The 27,049-nt window shown below is 16.4% G+C and overlaps 5 protein-coding genes across 5 annotated transcripts, besides 41 other annotated features; 3 read left to right on the top strand and 2 right to left on the bottom strand. All coding sequences in view use genetic code 6, as the record gives it.

The window, feature by feature from the left end:
* Window positions 1-369: 369 nt before the first annotated feature.
* Window positions 370-407: a microsatellite.
* Window positions 408-1,070: 663 nt separating this feature from the next.
* Window positions 1,071-1,142: a microsatellite.
* Window positions 1,143-1,801: 659 nt separating this feature from the next.
* Window positions 1,802-1,843: a microsatellite.
* A 1,515-nt stretch (window positions 1,844-3,358) lies between these two features.
* Window positions 3,359-3,404: a microsatellite.
* Window positions 3,391-3,455: a microsatellite.
* Window positions 3,456-5,806: 2,351 nt separating this feature from the next.
* Window positions 5,807-5,864: a microsatellite.
* A 354-nt stretch (window positions 5,865-6,218) lies between these two features.
* Window positions 6,219-6,261: a microsatellite.
* Window positions 6,262-7,044: 783 nt separating this feature from the next.
* Window positions 7,045-8,506, bottom strand: IMG5_151350 (TBC domain protein; the record flags this gene model as incomplete). The annotated part of the gene is made up of 2 exons (XM_004030853.1): window positions 7,762-8,506; window positions 7,045-7,702 (listed from the first exon to the last, which is right to left on the bottom strand). Exons 1-2 carry the CDS (start codon window positions 8,187-8,189, stop codon window positions 7,045-7,047), a joined length of 1,086 nt encoding a protein of 361 aa, XP_004030901.1. The 5' UTR covers window positions 8,190-8,506.
* Window positions 7,704-7,752: a microsatellite.
* A 305-nt stretch (window positions 8,507-8,811) lies between the features above and the next one.
* Window positions 8,812-8,853: a microsatellite.
* Window positions 8,854-9,108: 255 nt separating this feature from the next.
* Window positions 9,109-9,137: a microsatellite.
* A 791-nt stretch (window positions 9,138-9,928) lies between these two features.
* Window positions 9,929-9,962: a microsatellite.
* Window positions 9,963-11,380: 1,418 nt separating this feature from the next.
* Window positions 11,381-11,431: a microsatellite.
* A 502-nt stretch (window positions 11,432-11,933) lies between these two features.
* Window positions 11,934-11,976: a microsatellite.
* Window positions 11,977-13,170: 1,194 nt separating this feature from the next.
* Window positions 13,171-13,213: a microsatellite.
* Window positions 13,188-13,220: a microsatellite.
* Window positions 13,221-13,628: 408 nt separating this feature from the next.
* Window positions 13,629-13,682: a microsatellite.
* Window positions 13,650-13,701: a microsatellite.
* Window positions 13,661-13,711: a microsatellite.
* A 799-nt stretch (window positions 13,712-14,510) lies between these two features.
* IMG5_151340 (hypothetical protein) lies at window positions 14,511-16,718 on the top strand (the record flags this gene model as incomplete). The annotated part of the gene is made up of 3 exons (XM_004030852.1): window positions 14,511-14,666; window positions 14,719-15,016; window positions 15,067-16,718. The coding sequence occupies 3 exons, from the start codon at window positions 14,511-14,513 to the stop codon at window positions 16,716-16,718; spliced, it is 2,106 nt and encodes a 701-aa protein (XP_004030900.1).
* Window positions 14,670-14,710: a microsatellite.
* Window positions 14,671-14,710: a microsatellite.
* Window positions 16,719-17,056: 338 nt separating the features above from the next.
* Window positions 17,057-17,089: a microsatellite.
* Window positions 17,090-17,108: 19 nt separating this feature from the next.
* Window positions 17,109-17,208: a microsatellite.
* Window positions 17,109-17,209: a microsatellite.
* Window positions 17,114-17,208: a microsatellite.
* Window positions 17,152-17,208: a microsatellite.
* Window positions 17,155-17,209: a microsatellite.
* Window positions 17,156-17,207: a microsatellite.
* A 753-nt stretch (window positions 17,210-17,962) lies between the features above and the next one.
* Window positions 17,963-18,028: a microsatellite.
* A 240-nt stretch (window positions 18,029-18,268) lies between these two features.
* Window positions 18,269-18,306: a microsatellite.
* Window positions 18,307-18,607: 301 nt separating this feature from the next.
* Window positions 18,608-18,665: a microsatellite.
* Window positions 18,666-18,685: 20 nt separating this feature from the next.
* Window positions 18,686-18,766: a microsatellite.
* Window positions 18,767-19,282: 516 nt separating this feature from the next.
* Window positions 19,283-19,350: a microsatellite.
* Window positions 19,351-19,496: 146 nt separating this feature from the next.
* Window positions 19,497-19,541: a microsatellite.
* A 327-nt stretch (window positions 19,542-19,868) lies between these two features.
* Window positions 19,869-20,852, top strand: IMG5_151330 (n-terminal domain protein; the record flags this gene model as incomplete). The annotated part of the gene is made up of 3 exons (XM_004030851.1): window positions 19,869-20,048; window positions 20,090-20,185; window positions 20,229-20,852. 3 exons carry the CDS (start codon window positions 19,869-19,871, stop codon window positions 20,850-20,852), a joined length of 900 nt encoding a protein of 299 aa, XP_004030899.1.
* Window positions 20,853-21,208: 356 nt separating this feature from the next.
* Window positions 21,209-21,242: a microsatellite.
* Window positions 21,243-22,530: 1,288 nt separating this feature from the next.
* Window positions 22,531-22,597: a microsatellite.
* Window positions 22,546-22,591: a microsatellite.
* Window positions 22,555-22,586: a microsatellite.
* Window positions 22,598-22,756: 159 nt separating the features above from the next.
* Window positions 22,757-22,823: a microsatellite.
* Window positions 22,824-22,964: 141 nt separating this feature from the next.
* Window positions 22,965-23,016: a microsatellite.
* A 132-nt stretch (window positions 23,017-23,148) lies between these two features.
* Window positions 23,149-24,647, top strand: IMG5_151320 (hypothetical protein; the record flags this gene model as incomplete). The annotated part of the gene is made up of 3 exons (XM_004030850.1): window positions 23,149-23,432; window positions 23,476-24,208; window positions 24,300-24,647. 3 exons carry the CDS (start codon window positions 23,149-23,151, stop codon window positions 24,645-24,647), a joined length of 1,365 nt encoding a protein of 454 aa, XP_004030898.1.
* Window positions 24,222-24,285: a microsatellite.
* Window positions 24,648-24,680: 33 nt separating the features above from the next.
* On the bottom strand, window positions 24,681-26,420 carry IMG5_151310 (hypothetical protein; the record flags this gene model as incomplete). The annotated part of the gene is made up of 7 exons (XM_004030849.1): window positions 24,681-24,837; window positions 24,885-24,947; window positions 25,084-25,184; window positions 25,243-25,312; window positions 25,359-26,075; window positions 26,123-26,224; window positions 26,322-26,420. 7 exons carry the CDS (start codon window positions 26,418-26,420, stop codon window positions 24,790-24,792), a joined length of 1,200 nt encoding a protein of 399 aa, XP_004030897.1. The 3' UTR covers window positions 24,681-24,789.
* Window positions 24,978-25,056: a microsatellite.
* Window positions 26,421-27,049: the final 629 nt, after the last annotated feature.

The raw sequence follows: 27,049 nt of genomic DNA, 5'->3' as shown, positions 1-27,049 counted from the left end.
GTTTTATTTATAAAAAAATACAGTAAAAATATTTATATATAAGCTTTTACTTAAGAATGAGTTAAATTTAATAAAGATAACATATTGTAAGTTAGAATTTAGGAATTTTAATATATTTCGTAGATATTTTATTTTTATATTTTTATGAAAAAACGTGAAAAATATTAAATAATAAAGTTTTCGATATTTGGAAATTTTTAATTTAAATTTTAAATAAAAACTTCGAATGTTATTTAACTTAAATTAACAAAAATTAAATTAGTTAATAATTTCGCTTCAATTTCATTATTTTTTTCACTTTTTAATTATTTCTTTTACATAAATGATAGAACTAAATCCTATTAATATTAAAATATATTAAAAAATTTAATATAAATATATATATATATATATATATATATATATATTTAATACTTTGAAAAATTATATTCCTTAACGATATGTTACTTTTGAAGAATTAAGTTATTTTTTGTCGTGAATTATATTCTTTATATTTAATGATTCATACATAGAAATACATGCAAATAATTCAACTTTTGAATATTAATTATATCTTACCTTTGTTCTTAAATTTTCGTTTTTTAAACAAAAAATTCAACTTATATTTAAAAACGGTAATTTATTTATATTAAAAATAGATAAATATAAGATAAAATATTAATAAATATATGATTTATATTTTATCTTTTAATATATACCAAAATAAACATATGTTTAAAAATCTAACTATTATTTAATATTTTATTAAGCTAAAAATTAATATAACTTTAATGAAAAGTCCTTATTTGGCTTCATATATTTTTTTAAACCATTTTGACTTATTATTGTTCCATTATTACTTTTTTTTTTTTATAAAATTAAATAAATATTTAATATATAATATTTATATTTTTTGTTATAATATACCCATCTTTTTTCATACAAATTTTAGTAAAACATTATTTTATTTCTTCTAATTATTCATTATCAAATGTAGATTTTATTTTTTCGTTATTTCCTCCCATTTTTTTAATTATTTTATTAAAATAATATTATATTTATTTTTTATTTTTTAAATAATAATTATATTTAAAATAAGTTTATACAAATCTTTTAATAAAAAAAATAAAAATTAATGTTTTAAAAACTTTTAAAAAAAAAATGTTTTCTTAAAATAAAATAAAAAAACATATATTACTATAAGGTTTTATAATAATAATTAATTATTATAACTTTAAATATATCTATTTTTTTAGTAAATAAAGTTATTTACATATTTATTAAAAAAATATTACTTTTTTTGTTATTGAAATTAAATTGGAGAATGTTTTTTTTTAAATAATTTTCATAATTTTTAATATATATCTTATAAACTATTATTATTTCGTATATAAATTATATCGTTTTATATAGAAAATTATTAAGAACATTATTTTAATATCCTTTTTTGCATTATTTCGGATAATTCTAATGTTATTTCCGGCTTTTAGTCACTTAAACTTATATCATTAAATCTAGATAATTCTATATTTTTTGTTTGTAAAAGTTATTAATTAAAATTATTTTCATCTTCTTTTAATTTGCAAAAAAATATTTTAAGACAATTTCCCATAAATAAATAAAAAAAGAGGCTATTTATTATAGTGAAAATGTACTAAAAAAAATATTTTTTTTATTTTCACTTTTTAAATAAAAATATATAAAATAAAATAAAAAAAAAAATATATATATTAAAATGATCAAATAAAATATTTATATGCGATTAAAATTTTTTTTATTTTTTTTTAAATAATAAAATTTACAAAATTTTAAGTAAAAATAAATAAATATAATATATAATATATATATATATAAATATTTATATTTATATTTATTTTTTAATAATAATTTATTATAATTAAAATATATAATAAATAAGATTATTAATAAAACAATTATCTTCTTTTAATTATTATTTCAGTATAAAGACTTTTATATATAATATAAATTATATATTTAGATTTTTAAATCTTTACACTTCATTTATGAATATAAAAATTTTATTGATCTTATTATTAATATATTTTTCCTTTATTTTTTTAAAAATAAAATAATATTATTATATTTTTTAATTTAAATATTACTTTTATACTAATTTTTTCACATTTCTTAAATAGCAAAAATAATTTCATTTAAATTAGGCATTCTTCCTTGTTATAGTTTTGAAAATATAAGTTCATCATTACAAATAACTTCGAAAGCTCCTGTTTATAAAAGAGCTCCACTAATCATATTTCCTACAAAAAATAAGAATATACCCGCAGTCCATTTATTTTATTAAATTTTATAATAAGTATCTGGCAAGTTATTTATTTTTAGAATTTAAAATATTTTTTCTCCAAAAATAATTAATGTAATTCCTCCAATTTATATAACATTTATTATTTTTGATAAAAATTGATTTAAAGGGGTGGCTGGGTACTCTGTTCCAATAATATCTACATTAGGAACTTTTGAATCTATCGCATTTTTTAATTAAATAAAATTTCCTTTATAAGATCACCCAATGCAATATTAAACAATAATTTATTTATTTATATATTTTTATCTTCTTTTTCTTATTTAGGACGTATTTATTCACGATTGTTATAGTGTTTTTAACTATGGATTGTATCTTATTCTTATATTTCTTCTTTTAAGTATTCTTAGTTTTTATCTTAACTTTAGTTATTATTTTAAGTATATTGTATTTCTTATTCTTCTTCGTTTTATGGTCTTTATTGTTAAGAAGGTTAATCTGGATTTTTCATTTAGTTTTGGACTATTATTATGTCTAAAAGAAGAAAAGCAAAGAATATAGTAAAAATAATTCTTTCAACCTAATTCTTTGCCATATTTTTTTTTTATTTATAAATTTTAATTCTAACTTTTTTTTCTTTTTAAAATTTATTGATTTTATTTTTATTATATACAAAAATTTTTTTTATAATGTAAAAATTTTTTTTCTTCTTTTAAGGTTTTTGTTAATTTTTTTAATATATATTTTTATTTTTTAATAAAAATTAAATATATATTTTATTTTATGATTTTTTTAAAAAAATATTTAATTAATATAAATTAAAGATAAATATTAAATATCATTTTCTATTAAATAAAAAATATTTTATTATGTAATTAATTAAGTTAATAAATAAAAATGTAATACGCAATAATATATTATTTATTTAATAAATTATATATTTTTTCTATAAATTTTTAAAAATAAAATAGAATAGATATAAAATATATAAAGTTTTAAAATAAAAATTAAAGATATCTAATAAAAGAATTTTTTATATATAAATATAAAAATATATAAAAATATAAGTATATTAGGATATTAAATATATTTAAAATTAACATATAAATAAAATCTATAAATAAATATATTCTTATATATAAATATAAATATTTTATATTTATATATATATATAATTATAATATAATTATATTATTATTTAATAAATTGTTTTATATAAATATTTATATTTAATAAAAAATTATTTCAAATTAAATATTATATTTTTTATTTTATTATATTTAATAAATTAAATATTAAATATTAATAATGTTATATAATTTAATATCTTAAATATTTTAATAACTATTTAATTAATTAATTAATAATTATAACTTTTTTAGTTTTTTATATTAGTTTTGTCTTTTATTTCTTTATTATTACTTTTTTTATCTATATTATCTGTAAATATAATATTTTTAATATTATTCTATTTTTTTTACATAAAATCTTCTCTCTAAAATTTAATAAAGTTTTGCATTTTTAAATTTTTTTATTTATATATGTATTTATTAAATTTTGGTTTAAAAAATATGCTTTTTTTTTGTTAGAGATATATAATTTAACCTATTTATGATAATAATATAATTATAATTTTATAAATTATAATGTTTTTTTTCTAATTAAAATTATAATAAAAATGATTATAAAAACAAATTGAAGAGTTTTTTAAATTTAAAAGAACATTTATTTTAAATTAATATTTAATTACCAATTATAATTTACAAATAAGTTTTGATTTATAATATTATTATTTTTTATTTATATTCAATTTAATAAAAATTATATTATATAAACACTTTATATTTCTATTAATTTATAAAATAAAAATATAAATAATATTAATATTACATTTTTTTTAATTAAATGAATAAAAAAATTTAAATTATATATACATTAATTGTTCATATATATATATTTTATTTAATTTTATTTTATCTCATCACTTATTATAAAATTGTTTTTCTATATTTTCTTTTTTTATTTTACATAATGCGTCTTATATATTTTGATGATTTATTTTTTTATTAAAGGTTATATTTCTATCTATATCTATATATATATATTTAGAAAAAATTAACATAATTATATTATTATATATAATTACATTATTTTTTTAATTAATTTGAGTTAAAAAATTATGATAAAGAATTAAAATTATTAGTATTTTTTTTTCTTATAGATTAATATTTTATTAAATTAAACTAGCACATTTTGAATCTATAAATTTATTTTATTAGTAATTATTTTAAACTAAAACATTTTCCTAATTTTTATCTTAAATATTACTCGTATAATTTTGATTTTCTTTATTTTAATATATATAAAAGTTAATTATATTAATCAAAAAATTTACTAATAAAAGTGGATTTTTAGAGTATATTATTTTATATTTGTTAATGGAAATTATTATTCTAAATAGAAGGTGAAAAAGTTTCTTTATTTAAATTTAATGAGTTATAATCGGTATTATTTTAAATGCAATTTTCATTTAAATTAGAAAAGAATTTATTATCTTAAGAATTAGGTTTATTATTGTAAAATTTTTTCTTAGTATAATTTTTTATTATATCATGGTTTAAAATAATATTTTTATTTATTTAATTATTTGTTAAATTGAAATTATTTAAATGCATTTAGTCTGAATGACTTTTTTTGTGAAGAGTTTAGTTAAAATTCGTTTATTATTATTATTTTCTTTCTGAAAGTTTTTCATTTAATTCTTTTTATTCGATTTCCTTTTTAAATTATTTATTATATTATATTATATATTATCTAAATATAATAAAAAAGATTACCTTGTTTATTTAATAATTCTTCCTTTTATATTGTAATATTTCTAATTTTTGTTATAATTCCTTATTTTTTATTATATATTATTTTAATAAAAATATTACTTATATTCTTTTATCATAATTATTTTTAAATTATTGATTTTTTGATATTCCTTTATATAAGGTTTTACCTCCTTCTAAATTTTTATTCGTTTATAAATTATAAAACGAATTTTATATGCTATTTTCTATTTAATTTTCTTAAATTATTTTTTTTACATTTTCGTTTAAAGATTATTGTCCATTATTATGTATATTATAATAGAATTGTTTACTGGATTTTGTATTTAATTAATTTTATTGTTTTAGTAAATAATCACCAATACAATTTACTTCATTCTAAAAAAAAAAAAAATGGCTTTTATATTTTTAAATAAATACTTTTTATAGATATAATTATAAAGAATTATTTAATAAACTTTCAAATTTATTGATTTAGAAATTATTATTTGTTTTTTATTTTTTATTTTCTATTATAAATTAATCAATTTTATCCAAACTTTTTTCTTTTTCAATTTTAATAATAGAATTTAAAACATCTTTTTAAAATAATTTATTATAATATAAAAATTAAAAAAATAACCTTTTAATTAATTATATAAATTATTATTTCCTTAACAATTACAAATTTTTTCTTTACTTTAAATTAATGAAAAAATCTAAAAATAAAATAAAAATATATAAACATATATATAAATATATATATATATATATATATATATATATATATATATTTTAATTTTTTATATTTACAATTTGTTTCATTTTTTATAGTACTTCTTCTTATTATTAAACTTTATCAGATTTTATATATTATTTTTAATTATTTTAGTTAAATTTATCCTATATATATTTTATTTATTCGTCTTTTTAAATTAATTATTATCTCTATGTTATTATTAATTTCTGCATTTGCTATATTCTTTATTCATTTAAATTATCATTTTGATTATATCTAAAAAAATTAAAATGCATATAAAAATTTAAATATATAAATTTTATAAAAATATATATTTTTTAACATTTTAACATCTTGACTTTTTGAATTTTCTTGTTAGTTTTTTAAATAATTATTTTCTAGTTGAAGTTATTTAATTTATTTTTTTAATATTCAATTTTCTTTTTGATATTACTCATATTCTGATGAATATTAATCAGTTTATAATTAAATATTAACTTTATTATTAGATTTTAATAAAGAAGTATCTTTTTCACTTGAATCATATTCAGAACGTATAAATTCTTCATATTGTATCATTTTAAATTAATCACAATCATTCATTTTTGAATTAATTTTTTTTATTATTTTTATTGAATTTATTTTTTAAAGTTATTTTTCAAATGATTTGAAAAAAAAAAAAAAAAAAATCTGAATTTTTTTTTTATTAAAGATAAAAATACATATAACAAAAATAAAAAATTAATTTTTTAAAATATAAATAAAAAAGAATAAATAATGTACAATATAATTTATTATAAATATATATAATAAAATAATATTTTTTTTTAATATTCAATTTATAATTATATTTTCAATGTATTTTGTTTTTATAGATAATTAGCTGTTAGCAATAGTATTATTTTAATATAATGTATTTTACCAATTATAATTAATATCATCTATATTATTTATTTAATTAAAGGAACACTTAAACGAATATTTTTGGATTAAATTTTAATTTTCGGTTCTTAAGTATCTATTATATTATTCAATAGACTCTTCATTCATTATTTAAGAATTATAAATTTCAAAATTATTATTATTATTATCATTATAATGATTGTTTTTTTCTTCTTCATCATCTTTTTCCTCCAAATCCTTTAATAATTAATTATTTTCATTATTATTTTATTAATGATTATTAATAAAAGAACTAAGATTACTTTCTTTGATTACATTTCTCCTCTATTTAATCATTATACTATGGATTTCTTAGAATTTTTTTAATTACATAAAAAAGAATATAATAAAGCATATTGATTATCTTTTTCAACTTTTAAAATAAATTTTTTGGCATATTTAGCTATACAGGAGTTTTTGACAGGAAATTTTTCACATAAACCAACAATTTAACTCATATTAAGCTTTTCGAAATTATTAGATTAGAAAAATTACATGAATTAAATTTAATCATTTAAACATAATATTTTATCTTATAATACATAAAGCATAGACACCACAAGTTCACATATTCCAAAAATAGAATTCGAAATTAAAAAATCCCATAGTCTAGCGCAACATTATATAGGAATAGAATATAAAAAAAGCGTCAAAATCCATTTTGTTAACCAATATGAATATTCGATTTCCAAAAATAATATATGATTCCATACTTCCTTTAAATATTTTTTCATAGACTTCCCAACACAATACTCTAAAAATTTTAACATTGGAAAATCATTCTCGTATAATCCCATTAACATAAAATTTGGGTCTTCTGCGAGTACTTTGAACATTAAAAATGCTTCTTATTCATTTCCGCCATTTACCAATAGCATAAAACCTATCAAAAAATTCATTCCTTAACAATATCCTAGATTTGGATATATTATACATATACTACTTAAAATTCTATATTTTTGTTTATTTTATTTTTATATATATTTCTTTCTTTTTTTTTTTTTTATTACCTTCTTAGCTTTTCTAAACTTTCGTTTTAAAAATCTTCTTCTTGTTTTAGTTCAGGAGATTTTGGTTAGAAATAAATTTGATCGGGGAATGTTCTATTTAAGTCTTTAATTATTTATGTTTCGTCTTTTGATTAAGCATTTTTTATTATATTGTATAAATCTACGTCTTATTAAGTTAATTACTTAAATAAATGATATTTCCAGGCTGCCCATCTATATTTAATGGGAGGGCCTAATTTTATATTTTATTTTAATTTTTTAGTATCTTTTATTTGTAAAAGAAGATTATCGAATTTTTATTTAAATAATTATTCACATATTTTTTGTTGTTTTTTGGCTTTTTATTATTTGCTCTTTTTCTAACTTTTTATTAGAAAATTTTTAAATGTCTTTTCTCGTTTTTTATAGCTTTGGGCGTTTTTCTCCATTTCTTGCCCGCCGCAAAAATATTCACCTATTCTTTACTCTTTTTGAAAATAACTATCAGTTTATTTACATTCTTTTTCTATTTTTTTATTTTTTTAAAAAATATTTTTATATTAGTAGTAGGTTTGTCTTTTTTGTCTTTTTTTTATATACCTTTTTCAGTTATTGGTTTTTATATTAAAAAAGAATTACTATAATTAGAAATTAAGGAAGACTTTTATTCCTTTTTATTTATTATGTCTTCTCGAATGTTTTCTTTATCAATCTTTTCTGTTTAGTAAATTTTGCATATTGTAAATCCCATTTATTTATATAATTAGCTTTGAAATGTATTTATTGAATATATTTTAATAATTTTTTTCGGCTTTTTTTATTTGTAGTAAATTAATAAAATAATAATAATAAATATGAAAAATACAAAATTAAATTAAATTAAGACGAATTTTATTTTTAAGAATAATTTAAAAAACAATATAAATTTAATTAATTCACGCACGATATACAATAAATTATTTAATTTAAAAATCTTAATTTTATAAAATAAAAAAAGATTAAAAAATAAATAAAATATAGATAATTAGAAATATAAAAATATAGAATAATGGATAATAGTAAAATAAGTATTAAATTTTTATAAATTATTATATAAAATATTATAAGTTATTAAATTACATTATAAATTTTTTATATATTAGTAAATATAATTATTTTTAAATTTTAAAATAGAAAATTAAAACTATATTTTTATTATTATTAGAAACAATTTTATATATATAATATTTATTAGCATTGTTTTTTTATTTTTTGTCAAATATTTTTAAAAAAAAACTAACATAAAAAAAATAATAAAGCCATAATCAATTATTTTTTCGCCTTATTTTGTTTGTTTGCCGAATGTGTTTTTATAAGAAAAAAGATAAATAAAAATTTAATATTAAAAATTAATATTATATATATATATATAAAATATGTACAGACTTAATCTAAAATTTCAAATATTAATAAAATCCGGAAACTTTGGTGTATCCAATGAATTAACTACTTTAATTTTAGTTTAATTAATAGCTTTGAAGCATTAATTATACAAATTAAAATCAATATTTTGATTTTCTATAATATATTATTTAGATATTTTCTCAGCTTCTATTCTATTATATTTTTATATAAATTCATATTGTTTAGTATTAAGATTAGGAAATTTAGTATATTTTTATGTTAATATTTATTATTTTTAATTCATATCAGAATTTAAATTTATTTAATTTTAAATTTGCTTTTATTTAAACTCAGATATTGCAGATAAAATTCGAGATAAGTTTTACGAAACATTATTTTAATTTTATTCATTAGATTATTTTATTTAATATCTTAGTATCATTTTATTTACTTATAATAATTAGGATTAATTAGAATTTTATTTATGATATTCTTATTCAAATCGATTTAATAAAGACTTCTTGACGTTTTAAAAGTGAAAGTTTTAATTTGGAGAGAGTCTAGTATATCTTATTATTACTTTAGTATTAAAATCATTGAAAATATCTGTTTCTTATTAATTTATATTTTAAATTTATTCTGAGAACATTTTATTAGTTGTATCAGTCATTTTTTGAATAAAATTTTTTAATATATTTATATATTTTATTTTCTTAGTTTAAAAAATTATAATTATATAAAAATCTGCGAACATATAATAATGTTTTTAATTAATTGCTAAAAAAATAAAATTATTTTTAATAATTATATATATTATATATATTTTATATATATTTTATCAAATTTAATATTTTTTAAAAACTAATGTTTTTTTTATATCATCCATTTAACTGTTTTTAAATTTATTTATTATATCATTAGAAGTTTAGTTTTACTTTTATATTTAAGATTTTAATAATACAACATTATTAAAAGTTTATGCATTATATCTTATAGCACTACTATAATATTTGAGTGGTAATTCATTTTTGTTTCTAATTTCATATAAAAAGCTTAATTTTTTTTCTGATTTATTTATTTTAGGTACTTATTTATTATTTAAATTGAAATTAATATCACAAGAATTTATTTTTTATATATTATTATTATAAAAAGGACTATGAAATTTTAATGTTTTTTATAAATTAACACGAGATTTAGGTAAAGAATTAAACATTTCTATATTTAAATTTTATTATTTTTAACTTTGAAGGCTTTTTATTATAAAATTTTTATTATTTTCTTCATGTAAATAAATGTTTATTTGATTTTATTTTTAAATTCTATTAATTTTATTTTTAAAGTTGACTTTTTCTTAATCACTAAAATATTTTTTTAATTAAACTTAGTTTTTAATATAATTTTTTCTATTTTATACACAAAGATGCAAACTTTTATTGACCTGCTATTATTCATCTAAATTCCTGAAAAAAATACAATTTGCACTTTTGTTTTTTCTACGATTTTTTATATTCATTTTTTATTATAAATCACTATATTTTTTCTCTAATTATATTTCTTCTATTTCTTCTTATTCTTCAGTTTATTTTTAAATTGATTATCGGGGTGAAAAGATTGATTATTGGAAAATATTTTTTTCTGTTGAATTGTTTTTTTTTAAGTATATTTATTCTTATTAAGTATCAAATTTCATATTGCTCGTATTCTTTTAACTTATATTTTAACTAAATGATGGCAATAATAATTCATCTTTGTTTATTAAATTTAAAAAATAAATACTAATGTTTTTTTTTTTATATACCATGCTATGATTTAGGACTAAACAAAGAATCTTATAAATGTTCTAAATAATCTTATGAATTTTTTTTGTATTTAATTACTTTTTTAACAAAACAAGCAGGAAAATATTACTACTATTGTTATACTTATTTTAATTGTTATTATTATTCATATTGTAATGGCTATTCAGCTTTTTTTTAATTAGTTGTTAAAATTAAATTTTGTTCTGCCCCTTATATTCCTATTAATTATTGTTATTGTTGTAAGTACGGTTAAATAAATTAGATATTATTTTAATCGCTTTTTATTTAGCTTATTTTTTAAAAAGTAATAATACTTTATTAAATTTATTTCAACCGAAATTATCTCTTTTATTCACATAATTATTTTAATCGGCTCATTTATATATTATCATATCCAAATTTTTTAATAAAATCTTTTTTGTTAAGCATTCTTAACTAATAATTAATTTGCATAAATATATATATATATATATATATATATATATATATATATATATATATAATATTAAAATTTACTTCTCCTTACATTGAAATACATTATATATTTACTAAAGTTTATTATTTCATAAAAAATTCTTCATCACCAAATGTTTAATATCTACTTAGAATACCTAACTTTATTTTTTTTAATTAATAATTTTTAATTTTTTTTTTTGTACGTTTATTGATGTTTTTACAACTTTTTTTTCGCGATAATCTAAAAAACTTTCTTTATCATCTTCAACTTTTATTAATGCATTTTTGGTAATCTTTTAATTAAAATAATATTTATTAACACATATTACTATAAAAATAAAATTAACTTTAAATTCCCCTTAAGAAATTATATATACATAATCAGAAATTTAACCTTCTTACAAAATAATTTATCCCTTATTACATTTAATTATTTATAAAATTAAATATATTTATTTAAGAATAGTAGTTGCGAAAGTTTGAAATAATTAAATATTTTTAAGATTCATAACTTCTATATTAAATTTTGTTATTTCTTCATTTTCTTTATTTATTTTTTATAAAAGTAAAATAAATTTTTTATTAAAATAAAATATAAACTTAATATTTTATCAAATGATGTCTTATCAAGAGTTATAAAGTCACAATCAGTTAAACATGTAACAGTTGCCATTCTTGGTTTTTTATCAATAAGGGCTAATTCTCCAAAAGAATCTCCTTTTTATAAATGTATTAATTTTTTTATTTTAATTTAATTTATATATTAAACCAGCTTGTAATTCTCTTATTTTTATTGTTTAATATGTTTCTTTATCAACAAATTATCCTTTTTTAGATTCCACTTTTTCGATTTCTTATATTTTTACATTTATACTAACTTTTCCTCTTAAAATAATATAAAATAAATCTCCAGTCATTCCTTTATGTATTTTTATTTATATTTTTTTATTTAAAAAAATATACCTTATTGAAAAACAACTTGATCTTATTGATAAAATTAGTATTTAAAATATTCTACACATTCTTACAACATTTATTTGTAGTTTTAACCGAATTAATTTTGAAAAAATGTTAGGTTTTGGCAACATTTCATAAATATTTTCAAGTCTCTTAAATTTCTTTAAGATACTGGCTTCTTTAAAGCTATTATTACTTACTTTTTTTATAAACTTTAATTTTTTTTTGTTAATGGAATATTTTTTTTTTAGTTATATTATTTTGTACATCTATTAAATCATCTCCCTCTAATTAATATATATCGTATTCAAAATTTTAGGTAAATAAATTATTTAATTAACATATTTGTAAACTTAATTATTATAATCTAATTATATATATATATAATAAAATTAAAAACAATTTTTTTAATATTGCTTGTCTTTTGGTGTTTATTGAATAGAGGAATTCATTAAAAATAAGAAATTTATAATTATAAATAAAAAAACAATTGAAAAATAAAATATGTATACATGTATATTAATTTTATTAAATTAAATTATATTTATTGGTAATTAATCATCATTCTATTAGTTTTTTATAAAATTAATTAATTTTATTTTTATTTATTATTTACCTTTTTAATAGGAAAATATTAATAATTAAAACGATGAAAAATATATTAATTATTAATTTTTATAAATAAAATAATTAAATTTATTTTTATTTATTTATTAATTTAAAAATATTATTTGCAATATTTATAATAAATAATTATTCAACTTCGAAAAATACACACACTATAATTTATTATCTAAAAAAAATTAAAATAAAAAATATTATTACATACTTTAAAATATATAAAAATAAAAAAAAATATAAAATTAAAAAAAATAATATTAATGTCTATTAATTTATATTTTGTACAAAAAATGGTTATTTCATACCATAATACGAAAAATGGGATAAATATTAAATATTATAATTATTTTGATTAATATAAAAATTAAACTTATTATTTTATAATAATATATATATTTTATGGCAAGATAAATTATAATTTAGTAAAATTATAAAAATTAATATAATTTATATCTATTTTTAATATATATATATATACATATATTATATTATTAATATTAGTTATTTTTATTGTTTTTTTTTCTTGATGATTCGTTTCTATTATTTCGTTTTTTGAATTTTATTGTGTACATCTATTAATTTTTTCTTTTTAAAAAAATAAAAAAATATACAATAAATTAAAAATGTTTGATTATTTTACCTGTTTGAAAAATTATAAAATTCAATCAGATAAAACACAAATTAAAAATAAATAATAAATTAATTAATAATAAACAAATTAATCATACTTTAATTAATAATATTTAAATTAAGTAAAATATAAGAAATGTTGTAAAAACTCCTTTTAATACTTATATATTCTGCCGCATTATTAACAACTATATTTTATTTAATATTACATGGAGAGTAAATAAAAAAAATATGCAATCGTTTATTATTAAAAAAAAATATTTCATATTTAAAAATATTATTAAAAATCAACATTAAATCATTAAAATAAAAAAATAAAATATTTAGCACTTACTTTTTTTTTAAAAAAAAAAAAAAAGGAAATCATAAAATCTTAAAGTTGAACAATAAAATTCTCGTTCAAGTATTAATGATAAAAAAGTACTCTAATAATAATTAAAAGGTTTTTACTAAATTAGTAATATATAAATCTATAACAAGACTAATTATAAGATATATTTTAATTATAATGGCCCTGAAACTTCTTATTTACTAGATAAAAATTAACTTATACGCAACATAGTAGTAGAGATAGCAATAAATGGAAATACGGAATTAAATATAAAGTTTACTGATAGAAATAATATTCGGTTTGAAGCCCCTTATAATAATTTGTTTCCTCATAATAAAGTATTTGATTTCCCTAATGATAATGACTTTATAATAAAAGTTAATCAAACTAAATTTACTTTGATTGTTTAGAGAAAGAGTACAGGAGAAATAATATTAGATACTAGAAACTCTTTGTTTGTTTATAGCGATTTATTACATGAAATTACTTTTTAATAATAAGGAGGTGAATATTTATATGGACTTGGAGAAAGAAGAGGATCTTTCCTTTTTGATTCAGGAAATTATACCTTTTGGAATAAAGATTAATATATGACATTTGATGAAGGAGTTGCTAATCATTAGACTTATGGAACTCATCCTATGTATTTAAAAAGAGAACTTTCAGGCAATTACCATGTTGTTTTTTTAAGAAATTATAACGCTATCCAAGTTAATTATTAAAGAAATAAATCATTAACTTATAAAGTAATTATTATTATATGTTTCATTATTTATATGTTTATTTTATAATATATAGGTTGTAGGAGGAATTTTAGAATTCAAAGTTTTCTTAGGAAATAAATATCCTGATAATGCTTTAAAATAATATCATAATTATATTAATGGATTTACTCTCCACCCTTTCTGGTCTTAAGGTTTCCATTAATGCAGATGGGGATATAAAAATAGCGATTTAATGATAAATGTTTGGTAAAAATTTATTGAGAATGACCTTCCTATAGATACTATATGGTCAGATATTGATTACATGAACGAATTAGTAGATTTTACAATTGATATAAATCGTTATAATTCTACTGAAATGAATTTTATGTGTAAATCTATAAATATATATATATTGTAAATTAATTAAAAAAAAAAATAGTAAACAGAAATAATTCCGAAGGTATACATTGGGTACCTATAATCGATGCAGGAGTTGCAATAGCAGATGTATCAAATGCAAGAGGAAAAGAAATGGGAATATTCTAGAAATCGAACAAAACCGGAAAATATCTTATTGGTTGTGTATGGCCTGGAAAAGTAAATTTCCCAGATTTTAATCATCCGAGAGCTGAAGACTATTGGGTTGAAGGCTTAAAAAATATAACTTAAAATTATAATATTTAACCAAGTGGATTTTGGATAGATATGAATGAATTATCGAACTTCATAAATGGAGAAATAGATGAAGATGAAGAATGTATAATGCCTAACGATCCCAATGCTCCTGTTGGAGAATAATATTTAGGGATTCGTTAAGAGGACTTTTACACTAAAATTCCTTTTGAAGTAGGTGGAGATGCTCATATTTTATAAGAAAAAACAATGAGTATGGATGCCTTTAAATACAATAAAAAAGATGCTAGAATCGTTCATTATGAGGCTGGAGAACTCCGGGAATTCGACTTCCATAATTTAAATGGATTTTCAGAAGGAATAGCTACTAATAAAGCACTTAAATAAATGGGTAATAAATTGCCTTTTATTATTTCTAGATCATAAATTGCTGGTTCAGGAAAATTCGTTTAACATTGGACTGGTGATAATGGGGCTGATTGGTCGTTTTTAAGATCTTCATTAGCTGAAATTTTTAATTTCAATCTTTTTGGTATGCCTATGGTAGGAGTTGATATTTGTGGCTTTGCAAAAAATACAACTGCCTAATTGTGTGCTAGATGGATGTAGGTTGGAGCTTTTTATCCTTTTTCAAGAAATCATAATGCCAATGATACTATTTCATAAGAACCTTATGCTTTTAAAGAAAAATATGTATTAGAGGCTAGTAGGAAGAATCTGAAGGTTAGATATGCACTTCTGAAGTATTATTATGTTTAATTTGTACTTGCGGAAGGCAAAGGAAGTATATTTAAACCACTATTCTTTGAATTTCCTAATGATAAAGCTTTATTTGATAATGATTCTTAGTTTATGATTGGAACATCTTTATTGGGCATTCCAGTACTTGAAGAATAAAAAGATAAATAGTTATTATATAGTGATGTTGTTGGATACTTCCCGGAAGGATCTGCTTTTTATTCTTTTAATAATCCAAAATAGGAAAGATTTACTCATTCTAATGTTACTTTTAGAGTCTTTTTTGATGGAATTATGCCTCTATTTATTAGAGAAGGACATATTGTATTTTCTTAATTTAATAATAACTAAAATAGAGCAAGATTACTTAATAATATCTTTGAAATTCATGTTGCTCTTAAAAAAGTAGGTATTAGTTATGAAGCATATTGTAGATTTATTACCTTAGGAAATTATTCAGATGATAATTTGATTGAGTTTTGTATTAATAGAAATTGCGCTTTTAATATTAAAGTTAATGGTGTTATTCGAAATAGGTAATTTTTAGGAAAAATATAAATTTAAGGCGAATAAAAAGATACTTATTTTGATTAAATAATTATTAATAGTATTTATTTATATTCAGAAGATTTATAATTCGAAAATAATCCAGTTAATTAATTTAATTTCAGTGTTAATAGAAATAAAAGCTTTGATATTTAAATTCCTTTAAAAAAATGAAGATTTTTTACTTTTTTTTAAATTAATATATTCATTTATGTTTTATAAATATATAATTATTTTTCGTATTTAACAAATAAATATATATACATTACATAATATTTTTAAAATATATAATTTTCAGTTTTTTTTTTTTTTTTTCTTATTTTTATTTGTTTTGTTTTTTTTTAATTAAAATTTAAATATTTTACGTTGAAAAATATAATATAAATTTAACTTCTTTAATAATATTTTTTTTGCTTGGTTTTTGTTTATGAAATTATTTTTACTTTTTAAAATAAAATATTTAATATTTTTTTTTATTATTAAATTAATTTAAAATAAAATAAAAAAAGATGTTATTATTTTTATTTTTATTTTTTTAATTTTTAAATTTGAATTTTTTTTTATAAAATTATAAAAAGAAATTATAAAAAAAATATATATATACAATATATAATAAAAAAAAAAAAAAAACATAAATAAAAATAAAATAAAAATTAATAAAAAATGAATATTGAAAGCCTAAAAAACAATTCAGGAAGAGATAGATCTTTTGCATTAATAGAAAATATTTCATAAAAATTAACCCAGGCAACATTTAAAGGAGTTACTTAAAATATTTAAAAATGTATATAACCTTAGATAGTAAAAATAGAAAATAATAAAAAAACAAAAGTAATAAACTAAAACTAACCGTAATAGTAATAATAATAAATAAAAAAGGAAGAAAAAGTAAATATAAAAATCTTATAAGAAAATAAATAGTTAGTTAAAATTGATAGTAATGTAATATAAAATTATTAAAAATATTTATTTATAAATATAGATTTAAAAAGTAAAAAGTAACATCATCGCTATAACTCAGAAATGACTAAATCTATAAAATTATAAAATTAAATAATAGCAAATAATATTTTTTATTAAAATAAAGAAAACATTTGTGAAAACACAAACTTTGAAGTTTTATAATAAATTCAAAATTTGAAAATTGATAACTAAAAAACTTTCTTTTAAAAGAAAATAATAATTTCAAAAATAATGAGAATATTCCTACTCATTCAAGATAAAACTCATATAAAAATAATGTCAGTAATCTCAAAACTAACGATAATATTTCAAGTAACTAATTTCTTATGTATGTTCAATAAAAAGAAGTATTTATTTATATATATAATTTTAATTTATAAATAATATAAGAAAAATACTTATTAATTTTATTAATTTATATTCTATTTTATTGATAGATTTTTTTTTTGATAAAAATATTATATATAAAATTATATTTATAAATTATATATATATATATATATATATTTATTATATATATAATTTTTTAAAAAAATTAGTTAATCAACAAACAATAAGAGAAACATCAAATATAAACTTAAATAAATAAATTATATGATATTTAAAATAAAGAAACCTTAATTTCAAATGAGAAAAAGATATAATATTATCCAATAAGTTAACCAGTATTAAATCAAAGTTAATTAGATAGAAGAAAAAAATCATAATCGATAACAACTAATTTGATTTAAAATAATCCTCATTAAATATAAGCTAAAATAAATAATATATAATCTTAATATAATAATTTAATAATATAAAACAATGATAGAAATGAAAAATAGAAAGATACTTAAACAAAAAATTAAACATAAAAATAAAATTTGACTTTTGCTTAATAAATATAAATCGAAAAATAAAAAAAAAATATAAATACAATTTAAAAAAACTAAGAGATACATAAAGAATAAAAATTAAATAATGATGATATAAAATAATAATAAAAAAATAATAAATATTTAACTTTATAACATAATTAGAATATTTAAAATTTAGATATTTTAGATAATTAAATTATTAATGATCAATTATTAATTGATTAAATAAAAAATTTACTAAAAAATAATAATAATAATAATAATAATAATAATAATAATAATAATAATAATAATAATAATATAAATAAAAATTATGAATATATAAAAAATTAAGAAATTCCAAAAATTAAAGAGATCGAATAAAAAAATATAGAAATTGAAAAATTAAAAGAATTAGAATAATAATAATAATTTTTAAAAAACAATTATGATTCATAAAATTAAAAAAAATAACCTAAAAAATGGTACTTGCATAATTCATAAGAAGATGATAGTTTTTTGAATATTAATGCAGATAATATATGTAATAATGAATATTTATAAAATAATTTAATATTATAAAAAGAAGAATAAGTAATCCATTAATAATAATAATTTGTAAATTAATTATCTTTTTCATAAAATGTATGCGAGAATTTAAGTGTCTCTAATATTCATCAATATAATTTTGAAGACCTTTTGTGTAAAGAAGAAGATATCTAATATAAAAATTAAGATTTTATAAATTTAAAATAATAAAATAATGATCCAAATGAAGCTTTTTATTAATATTCTGAATTTAAAAAACATGGTTTTGATTTCGATACTAAGACAAATATTCCTTCAATTAGCAATAATAGTTCTTTTGTGTAAAACATATATTTATTTTTTAATATAAAAATAATAAATAAATAAGATTATAGAAAAATATTTAATTATTTATTATTAATATTTATAATATAAATAATTTATTATACATATAATTAAATATATAAATTATTATATATTTTTCTATTTTTTTTTTTTAATATTTTATAGAAAAATACGAAAATTCAACGATGATTATGAACATACTATTTCAGGAAGCAAAAATTTCAATAGTTATAAAAATATAATCAATACAAAATTCGAAAACACCAATAATATTAATACAACTAATTTAACATAAAATAATAGTACTAATTGTACATAAATAATAAATTAAAGTGGTGATGATAAAAAAGATATTAAAAATATTAATAAATAATGTGAAAAAAGTATAATATAAGCGAAAATGAAAGAATTAATAAATATAAATAAAAATGATGATAATATAAAAAAAATGAAAAGAATGGAATCTATAATAAGCAAATAATTATAAAAAGAACAAAAATAAATTTTAATAAAATAATAAATTTAAGAATTCGAATTATAATAATTAAACGAAAATCACTAAAGTTCATATATTGATAGTATTTTATAATAAGAATAATTATACCTTATTAATCCCCATTATCTATAAAATTAAGTTAATATTAATTCAAATATGAGAGCTATACTTATTGATTGGATGATGGAAGTTTCTATGGAATTTATGTTAAAAAGAGATACTTTTTATAATGCTTAGAGTATTATAGATAGATATTTATAAGAAACTTATAATGTTAAAAAAACTGATCTCTAATTAATTGGTGTTACTGCACTTTATATTGCTTCAAAAATCGAAGTATGAATTTTTTTATTATAATAAAATAATATTAAATAAAGGAAATCGATTCACCTAATATTTAAGATTTTGTACGTTCGACTGATAATGGATATACAGATATTTAAGTAAAATAAACTGAAATAACGATAGTTGAAGTACTTTTTATTTAAATATTAAAAATTTAAATAAAAAAAAAAGAAACTTAATTTTAGATTAAATCCTCCTACTTATAGTATGTGGTGCAATTGGTTTATGTGCTAATGGGATATTTTTGTTGAAAATTCATCTTTTGCTTAAAATTCTTAGTTGGTATATGAATACTTTAAAATTAATAATTGCCTCAATTAATTTAAATAACCAAATGAATAATCTTATTCTTTATATAGAGAATTCATGTAAATTATAGATTGCTCTATTATGAATATAAAAACAATTGGGTTTGAAAAAAAAATAATTATTGCGAGTTTAATGTATTTGGTTTTGGGAAAATCTTTTAAGGTTTTTAATACTAATGATATTGTGAATATATTTTAAGATAGTTATAGTTTCCTTTTAGACCCCAGCTGCATATTTAATGAATTATTTTAAGCTTTTTTAAATGAAAGTTTTGGACTTTAGTTACTTGATTTACTTCATACTATTTAGTATTTATGTTAATATTTTACAATTAGTTTTAATTTCGATTTACCTAGAGCTGCTAAAATAAATTAAGAAAGTTTGCTATAGGTATATTATATATTTTTAATATTTTTTTATTTGATAATTTTTATTTTTTTAGTAATTTATTATTAATATTTTATTTTGTTTTTAGGGACATTTTGAAGAATTTTTGGCTTTTTAAACTCATTTTTCAGGAAATTTATAAGAAATATAAAAAATTTTAAAAAATTGTTGATTTTATTATTGTTTTATTTTCTGTTTTTTTTTTTTTTTTTTGAATAAATTTATTTTAATTACTTAATTTTTCATTTTAAATAATACAAATATATAATTGCCATTCTTTACAATTAATAATAAAATAATAATTATATTTTTAAAATAGACTTAATAGCCAATAAAATAAATATAATAAAATAAATTAAAAATGTCTTAAATTCTAATATTATTAATTTATTATATATTAATTTTTTAAATAAGTTTATAATTAAATCCATAAAATAAAGATATAATATTAGACGAATAATATTTCTAAAACAATAATACATTCTAAAAATCTTACTTATAATCTAATTAAGCATAATTTTTTAAATTTACATATACATAAGATCTTCAAAATAAATATATTTTTATTGAAGCCTAAATATTGTAAAACCGATATTAATATTTTAAAATGAATCCAGTTTTATGTATATAACAAAGAAAATACCCAAATATTAGCATTAGTTCTGATTTAGATAAATAAATAGAATTGAACTTTTAAGAGGACTATAAATATTTCGACATAGAAGGATTTTCTTTAAATACTGGATATTTATATATATAAATATCGCCAGGAAAACTTTAGATATCATAAGAGTATTATATTGGACTATTTATTGAGAATAATTTATAATTAGAAATTGATTTTAGAATAAATTTAAATACATACAAAGCTTGCCCAAATAATAATTGCTTACAAAATTTAAATGGAAAATGCTTAGATGGAACATGCGTTTGTAATCATGGGTTCGCGGGAAAATATTGCAAGCATTAAATTCTTATTATGGAATATGGAAAAGTATAGGAAATATAAATAAATGAAAAAATAGTTTTTGGGTAATTTTATTCCGATTAGGAAAGCTAAACAAATAAATTTTTGATGATTAATATTGAGAAAAATAATAATTTGAAATTATTGGTTTATATTAATATTGAAAGTCTTTAAAATTCGATTTTACCGACTTCTTTTGATAATTATAAAATGGTTGTTGTAGATGGTAAATCTTCTGATATTTATATTAATAGTTTCTTACTCTAGGGTATTTATGATTATAGAAGTAGACTATTGGGTTTTAATATTAGGGTAATGTTACAAATTAAGAGAAAAATATAAAAGTAGTTATGGGAAGAAAAATAATAGAAAATATTATATCAGATACTATTAATATTATGATTATGTATATAATAGGGGGTTTATTAGGGGCTTTTTTTTTGATTTGGCTTAGTATTAAATTATTTAAATTTAGAAAAAATAAAAAAAAAAAAACTTAATGTATTTAAAATGAAAGTTATAAACAAAAAATATAATCTAAATAATAATAATAAGAAAATTATATAAAATTATTAGAATTTCTATATAATAAATATATTCCTTATACAAATTATTAATAAATAAAACAAAATTGCGAAACAGATAAAAGTAATTAAACAGATTAATGCTGTATTTGTCTTTTGAATTTCAAAAATAGTGATATTTGTAGATAAACTTTTTGTAAACATTATTTTCATAAAGATTGCATTGAATAATGGCTAAATAATAATAACAATTGCCCTTTTTGTAGATAAGATTTATCAGTTAAATATTTAATAGAAATTTATAATAAATATAAAAATGAATTTAATAAAAATAATTAATAATAAAATAAAAAAATTTAGATTTAAATAACTTAAACTAACATGCAAATGATATAGTGATTGGATAAAATGATTAAGAAAATGTATAAACTTAATTAGCGTTTAAATAAGGAATTTAAGAAAATAGTAATTTATATTAATATGAGAGTAGACATAGAAGAATAATTATAGAAAATATATAAAATAACTAATAATAATAATAATAATAATAATAATAATAATAATAATAATAATTATAATCAGATTAATTTATTTAAAATGACTAAATTGAAAATAACAATTAAAATTATCATATTTAAATATTATTAGTAGATTGAATTTTCTTTAATAAATAGAGAATTTCTTTAATATATATAAAATATTTAATCAATATATATATTTTTTTATTTTTCTAATATTGTTATATTTTATTTTTCTATATAATTATTATATTAAAATTCAATAACAAATATAAAATATGAATAAGCTATAAACTCCCAAAAAAAATATTTTATCCTAAAACAAAAATGACTATTTAACCAATAAAAATCGAACAAATTATTTTGCTTCTCATTCTTAATCTCCAATGTCAGATTCTTAATAAAGCAACTTAAATATATAATATTTTAATGAATAGATTTTAATAAAAATATTCACCTTTTTAAATGTTATGGATTTATGTATTATTACTAGAGTAAGTAAAAAATGGAAAAGTATGATTTAAAAAAATCCGGATATATATGCAATAGTAAATTTAAGTATTTTAGGACCAAATATAAAAACATTAAATTTAATGAAAATAGTATAAAGTGATAAAAATATAAAAAAATTATACTTACCATTTAATGCTAATTCATCTGATACATGTTAGTAAATTTTAAATTTAAATATATATATTATAATATTATAATAGTTTATTAATGTCAATACCTAAAACATTAGAATTTTTATAAATAAACAATATAAATATTGAATTTGCAGCTGTTTTTAATTAAAAAATTTAAAATTTGAGAACTTTAGAGCTCCAAAATAGAAATAAAAGAAAGAAAAATTTCGACGAAAATGAGATGAAAGCTATATAAAGACAATGTCCAAATTTGACGTCCTTAACTATAAATAAAGCGCCTATAAACGATAAAATATTATGCTTTTTATTAAAAGAATTTAAAAATTTATAGGTACTAAATATACCAAATACACCTAAACTAACAAATGTGACTTTAGAAGTAATATCTAAGTTTTGCGTGAATTTAGAAGAACTACATTTTGGGGGAAGTCCAAGTAATTTCAATATGGAATTCAGTGTAGAGGGTTTTAAACACTTCGAATAGGCTAAATTTTAACTGAAATATATAAAATTACACTACTGTGCAAGGGTTGGAGATTCTGTATTGTAAATTTTAGGGCAGAAATTTAAAGAAACCTTAATTGAATTATAGATTGTAAGAAATTGTTTTGAAAAATGTGCAAAAATCTCAGATTAGGGAGTTTAATATTTAAGCTAATGCGTTAATTTAGAAAAACTAAACATAAGTTATTCAAGGAAGTTTAGAGATAAATTTCATTTACATATTAGCTCAAGCTTAAGAAACCTTAAGTATTTATGTATTAGAGATTGTCCTATTTAAGAAGATTTATCTGTTTTTGTATGATATTTAAATATATATATATATATATATATATATATATATATATATATATATATATATATATATATATATATTATTTTTTTATAAGGCTAGAGGTTGTCCAAATTTAGAAGAAGTTGATCTTTCAGGGGATTCTTGGGTTACTTCAGCTTCTATTGTTGGATTAAGTAAACATCCTTAGTTAAAAATTCTACATTTAGGACATTATGATCACGGAGATACTAATTGTGATGAAAATTTAGAAGAATATCCCCCTAAAGGTATGTTTATAGAAGGAGTTTTTAAAAACAAAGATGCTTTTCCTAGATTACATTTGCTATTTTTAGAATAAAATTGTTCACTAACTTATTGGTTGGACGTTAAGCTATAAAAAATTAGGTCAGGATTAAAAATTAGGTATACTCCAGCCGAAAATTTATTCTCGATGATTGAATGAAATATATTTTTTTAATGTAAATATTTATTTTATTTTTAAACAAGATTAAATATATGTTTTTCTATTATAAGTATTTATTTAATATAAAATTATAATAATATTAATGTATTTCTTTATATATATATATCTATTTTATTATTTATCATTTTTAGAATTTTTTATAATTATCAGCGTTTCTTCCTAAAATAGTCTTTTATTTATATATATATAAATTTTTTAATAAATATATTTATTTACATCAACAGGACCTAATAAACGTTTAAAAGCGGATCTATCTAAAGTAGCTAATTTAACATCAGTCTGTCAAACACAAAAATTTTTTAAAAATAAATATATATATATATATATATATATATATATATATATATATTTATATATATACATTATTATATATATTTATAAATATATAACATAATTATTTTTATATTAATATTACGACGCATTTTATACTAGCTTATCTAGGACAATTTTTTAATAAAGCTAATTCTCCAAAATAATCACCTTATTTGTATTCTTTAACAACCACTGGATCCTATCCTAATAATCAATTAAAATATATAAAATAATAGATAAAATAGAAATTAAATAAATATACCTGGATTAACTTACTTTAAAGCTTATAATTAACCTTCTTCAATCATAAAGAAATCATCACCAGAATCACCCTTTTTATTTACATATATATATATATATGTTATCACTTATATTTACTTCTTTAACAACATAAGAACCTTTTTTAAAAGTAATAGACTTTAATGCATCTCCTATTTTAGATCTTTCATAATTATCCATATCTTTTAATAGTTCAACTGTTTATAAAAAACTTTCATAAAACTCTCTTTTTTTTGCTGCAGCATCTTTTACTATATTATTAAATGTATCTCTATCTAAAGAATATAAAATTGCATTTGTTTTGGCTCTAATAGAAGCAGCTCTAGGGGCATTATATAATAAAGAAAGTTCGCCAAAAGATTCACCTGGTTAATAAGTTTTCAAATAGGTCGCTTTGTCGCCTTTTTTAAATACTTTTTCACAGTCTAACTCTCCTTCATCAACTACATATAATACATCTCCATCTTCCCCTTATTAAATTACCAATTCGCCTGCTTTATATCGTTTTTCGTCCATTGCATCGATGACTATTTTTCTTTGACCATCATCAAGGGCAGAAAACATAAATGCTTAGGATAATCTTTGGGTTATTTTTTAAATTTATTCAGGTTTTTTTTAGATTATTTTAGGCTTAAAAGCCTTCTTTTGATTAAATTAACCAAAAGCTTCGGCAGATACCGATGCTCTTCCGACAGCTGGTTTACCTTTTTCCTTATGAGTTTAAACTACTTCAACATAATCATCTTCATCTTCATCACTACTAGCTTTTTCTTCATCAGACTCTTTTTTTGATTTCTTTTTCTTTTTATCTTAATTCTAAATATATATAATTATATATTTTTATTAATAATTGTATTTTTTACTGCAGGGGCTTATGCTTTTTATTAAAGAGGAGCTTATGCGGATTGAGCATGTGCAGCTCCTCCACATTATTTATTTTGAAGCCATTATATTAGAAATGGAATCTTATTTTTATATATATATTATTTAAATTTTAAATATTTATATATATAAACATAAGTATATTTATATTATTTTTTTATTTTTTTGTTATTTTTTTACGGGATCAGCAGGTTTTGCTTATAAACAATCAATAAGCATTTTTTCGAGGATTGGATGTAGTTTTTCTTTAAGGTAATTTTCGTATTGTTATCTATCCATTTTATTTTAGTATAAATTTTTGTTTTAATTATATTAATTTTTAGTTATATTTTTTTATTAGTTTCCTTTTATTTTTTGAAAATTATATATATTTTGTAAGATGCAAAACTATCTATATAAATAATTTTTTTATATTTAATAATATAGATTCGAGTTATATAAATATTATGAAAAAAATTTACAAATATATTTATAATTTTATTTTCAATTATAATAAAATGATAATTAGAATTACTTCAAATTTTATTTTTAATATATAAAATAAATTGTTTTTTTAAAAAAAATACTTTTATATTTATTTAACATATTCAAATTTTAAATTTACATATTAAAAAAATAAAAAAAAATTAAATAATATAAATATTTATAAAATAATTTTTTTTAAAGTTTAAATTTATATTTTATAAACTTTGATAAATAAAAAAGGATATATAAATTAATAATATTTTATATTAATAATTTAAAAATAAATAAATTATATTTTTATATTATTCCAATTATATAAAAAAAAAAATAATTAAATAAAATCAAATTAAATAATTTAATTTTTGCTTGACCAATTTTGTATAAATATTTTTAGTTTTTATTAAGTATTTATATGAAAAGTAAATTCAAAACATGTGAAGAAG

This window comes from Ichthyophthirius multifiliis (genome assembly GCF_000220395.1).
Source record: "Ichthyophthirius multifiliis unplaced genomic scaffold scaff_1120509251162, whole genome shotgun sequence".
NCBI classification, from domain to species: domain Eukaryota; phylum Ciliophora; class Oligohymenophorea; order Hymenostomatida; genus Ichthyophthirius; species Ichthyophthirius multifiliis.
The sequence above is the reverse complement of the archived record's forward strand: the minus strand, read 5'-3'. Positions and strand labels throughout refer to the sequence as shown.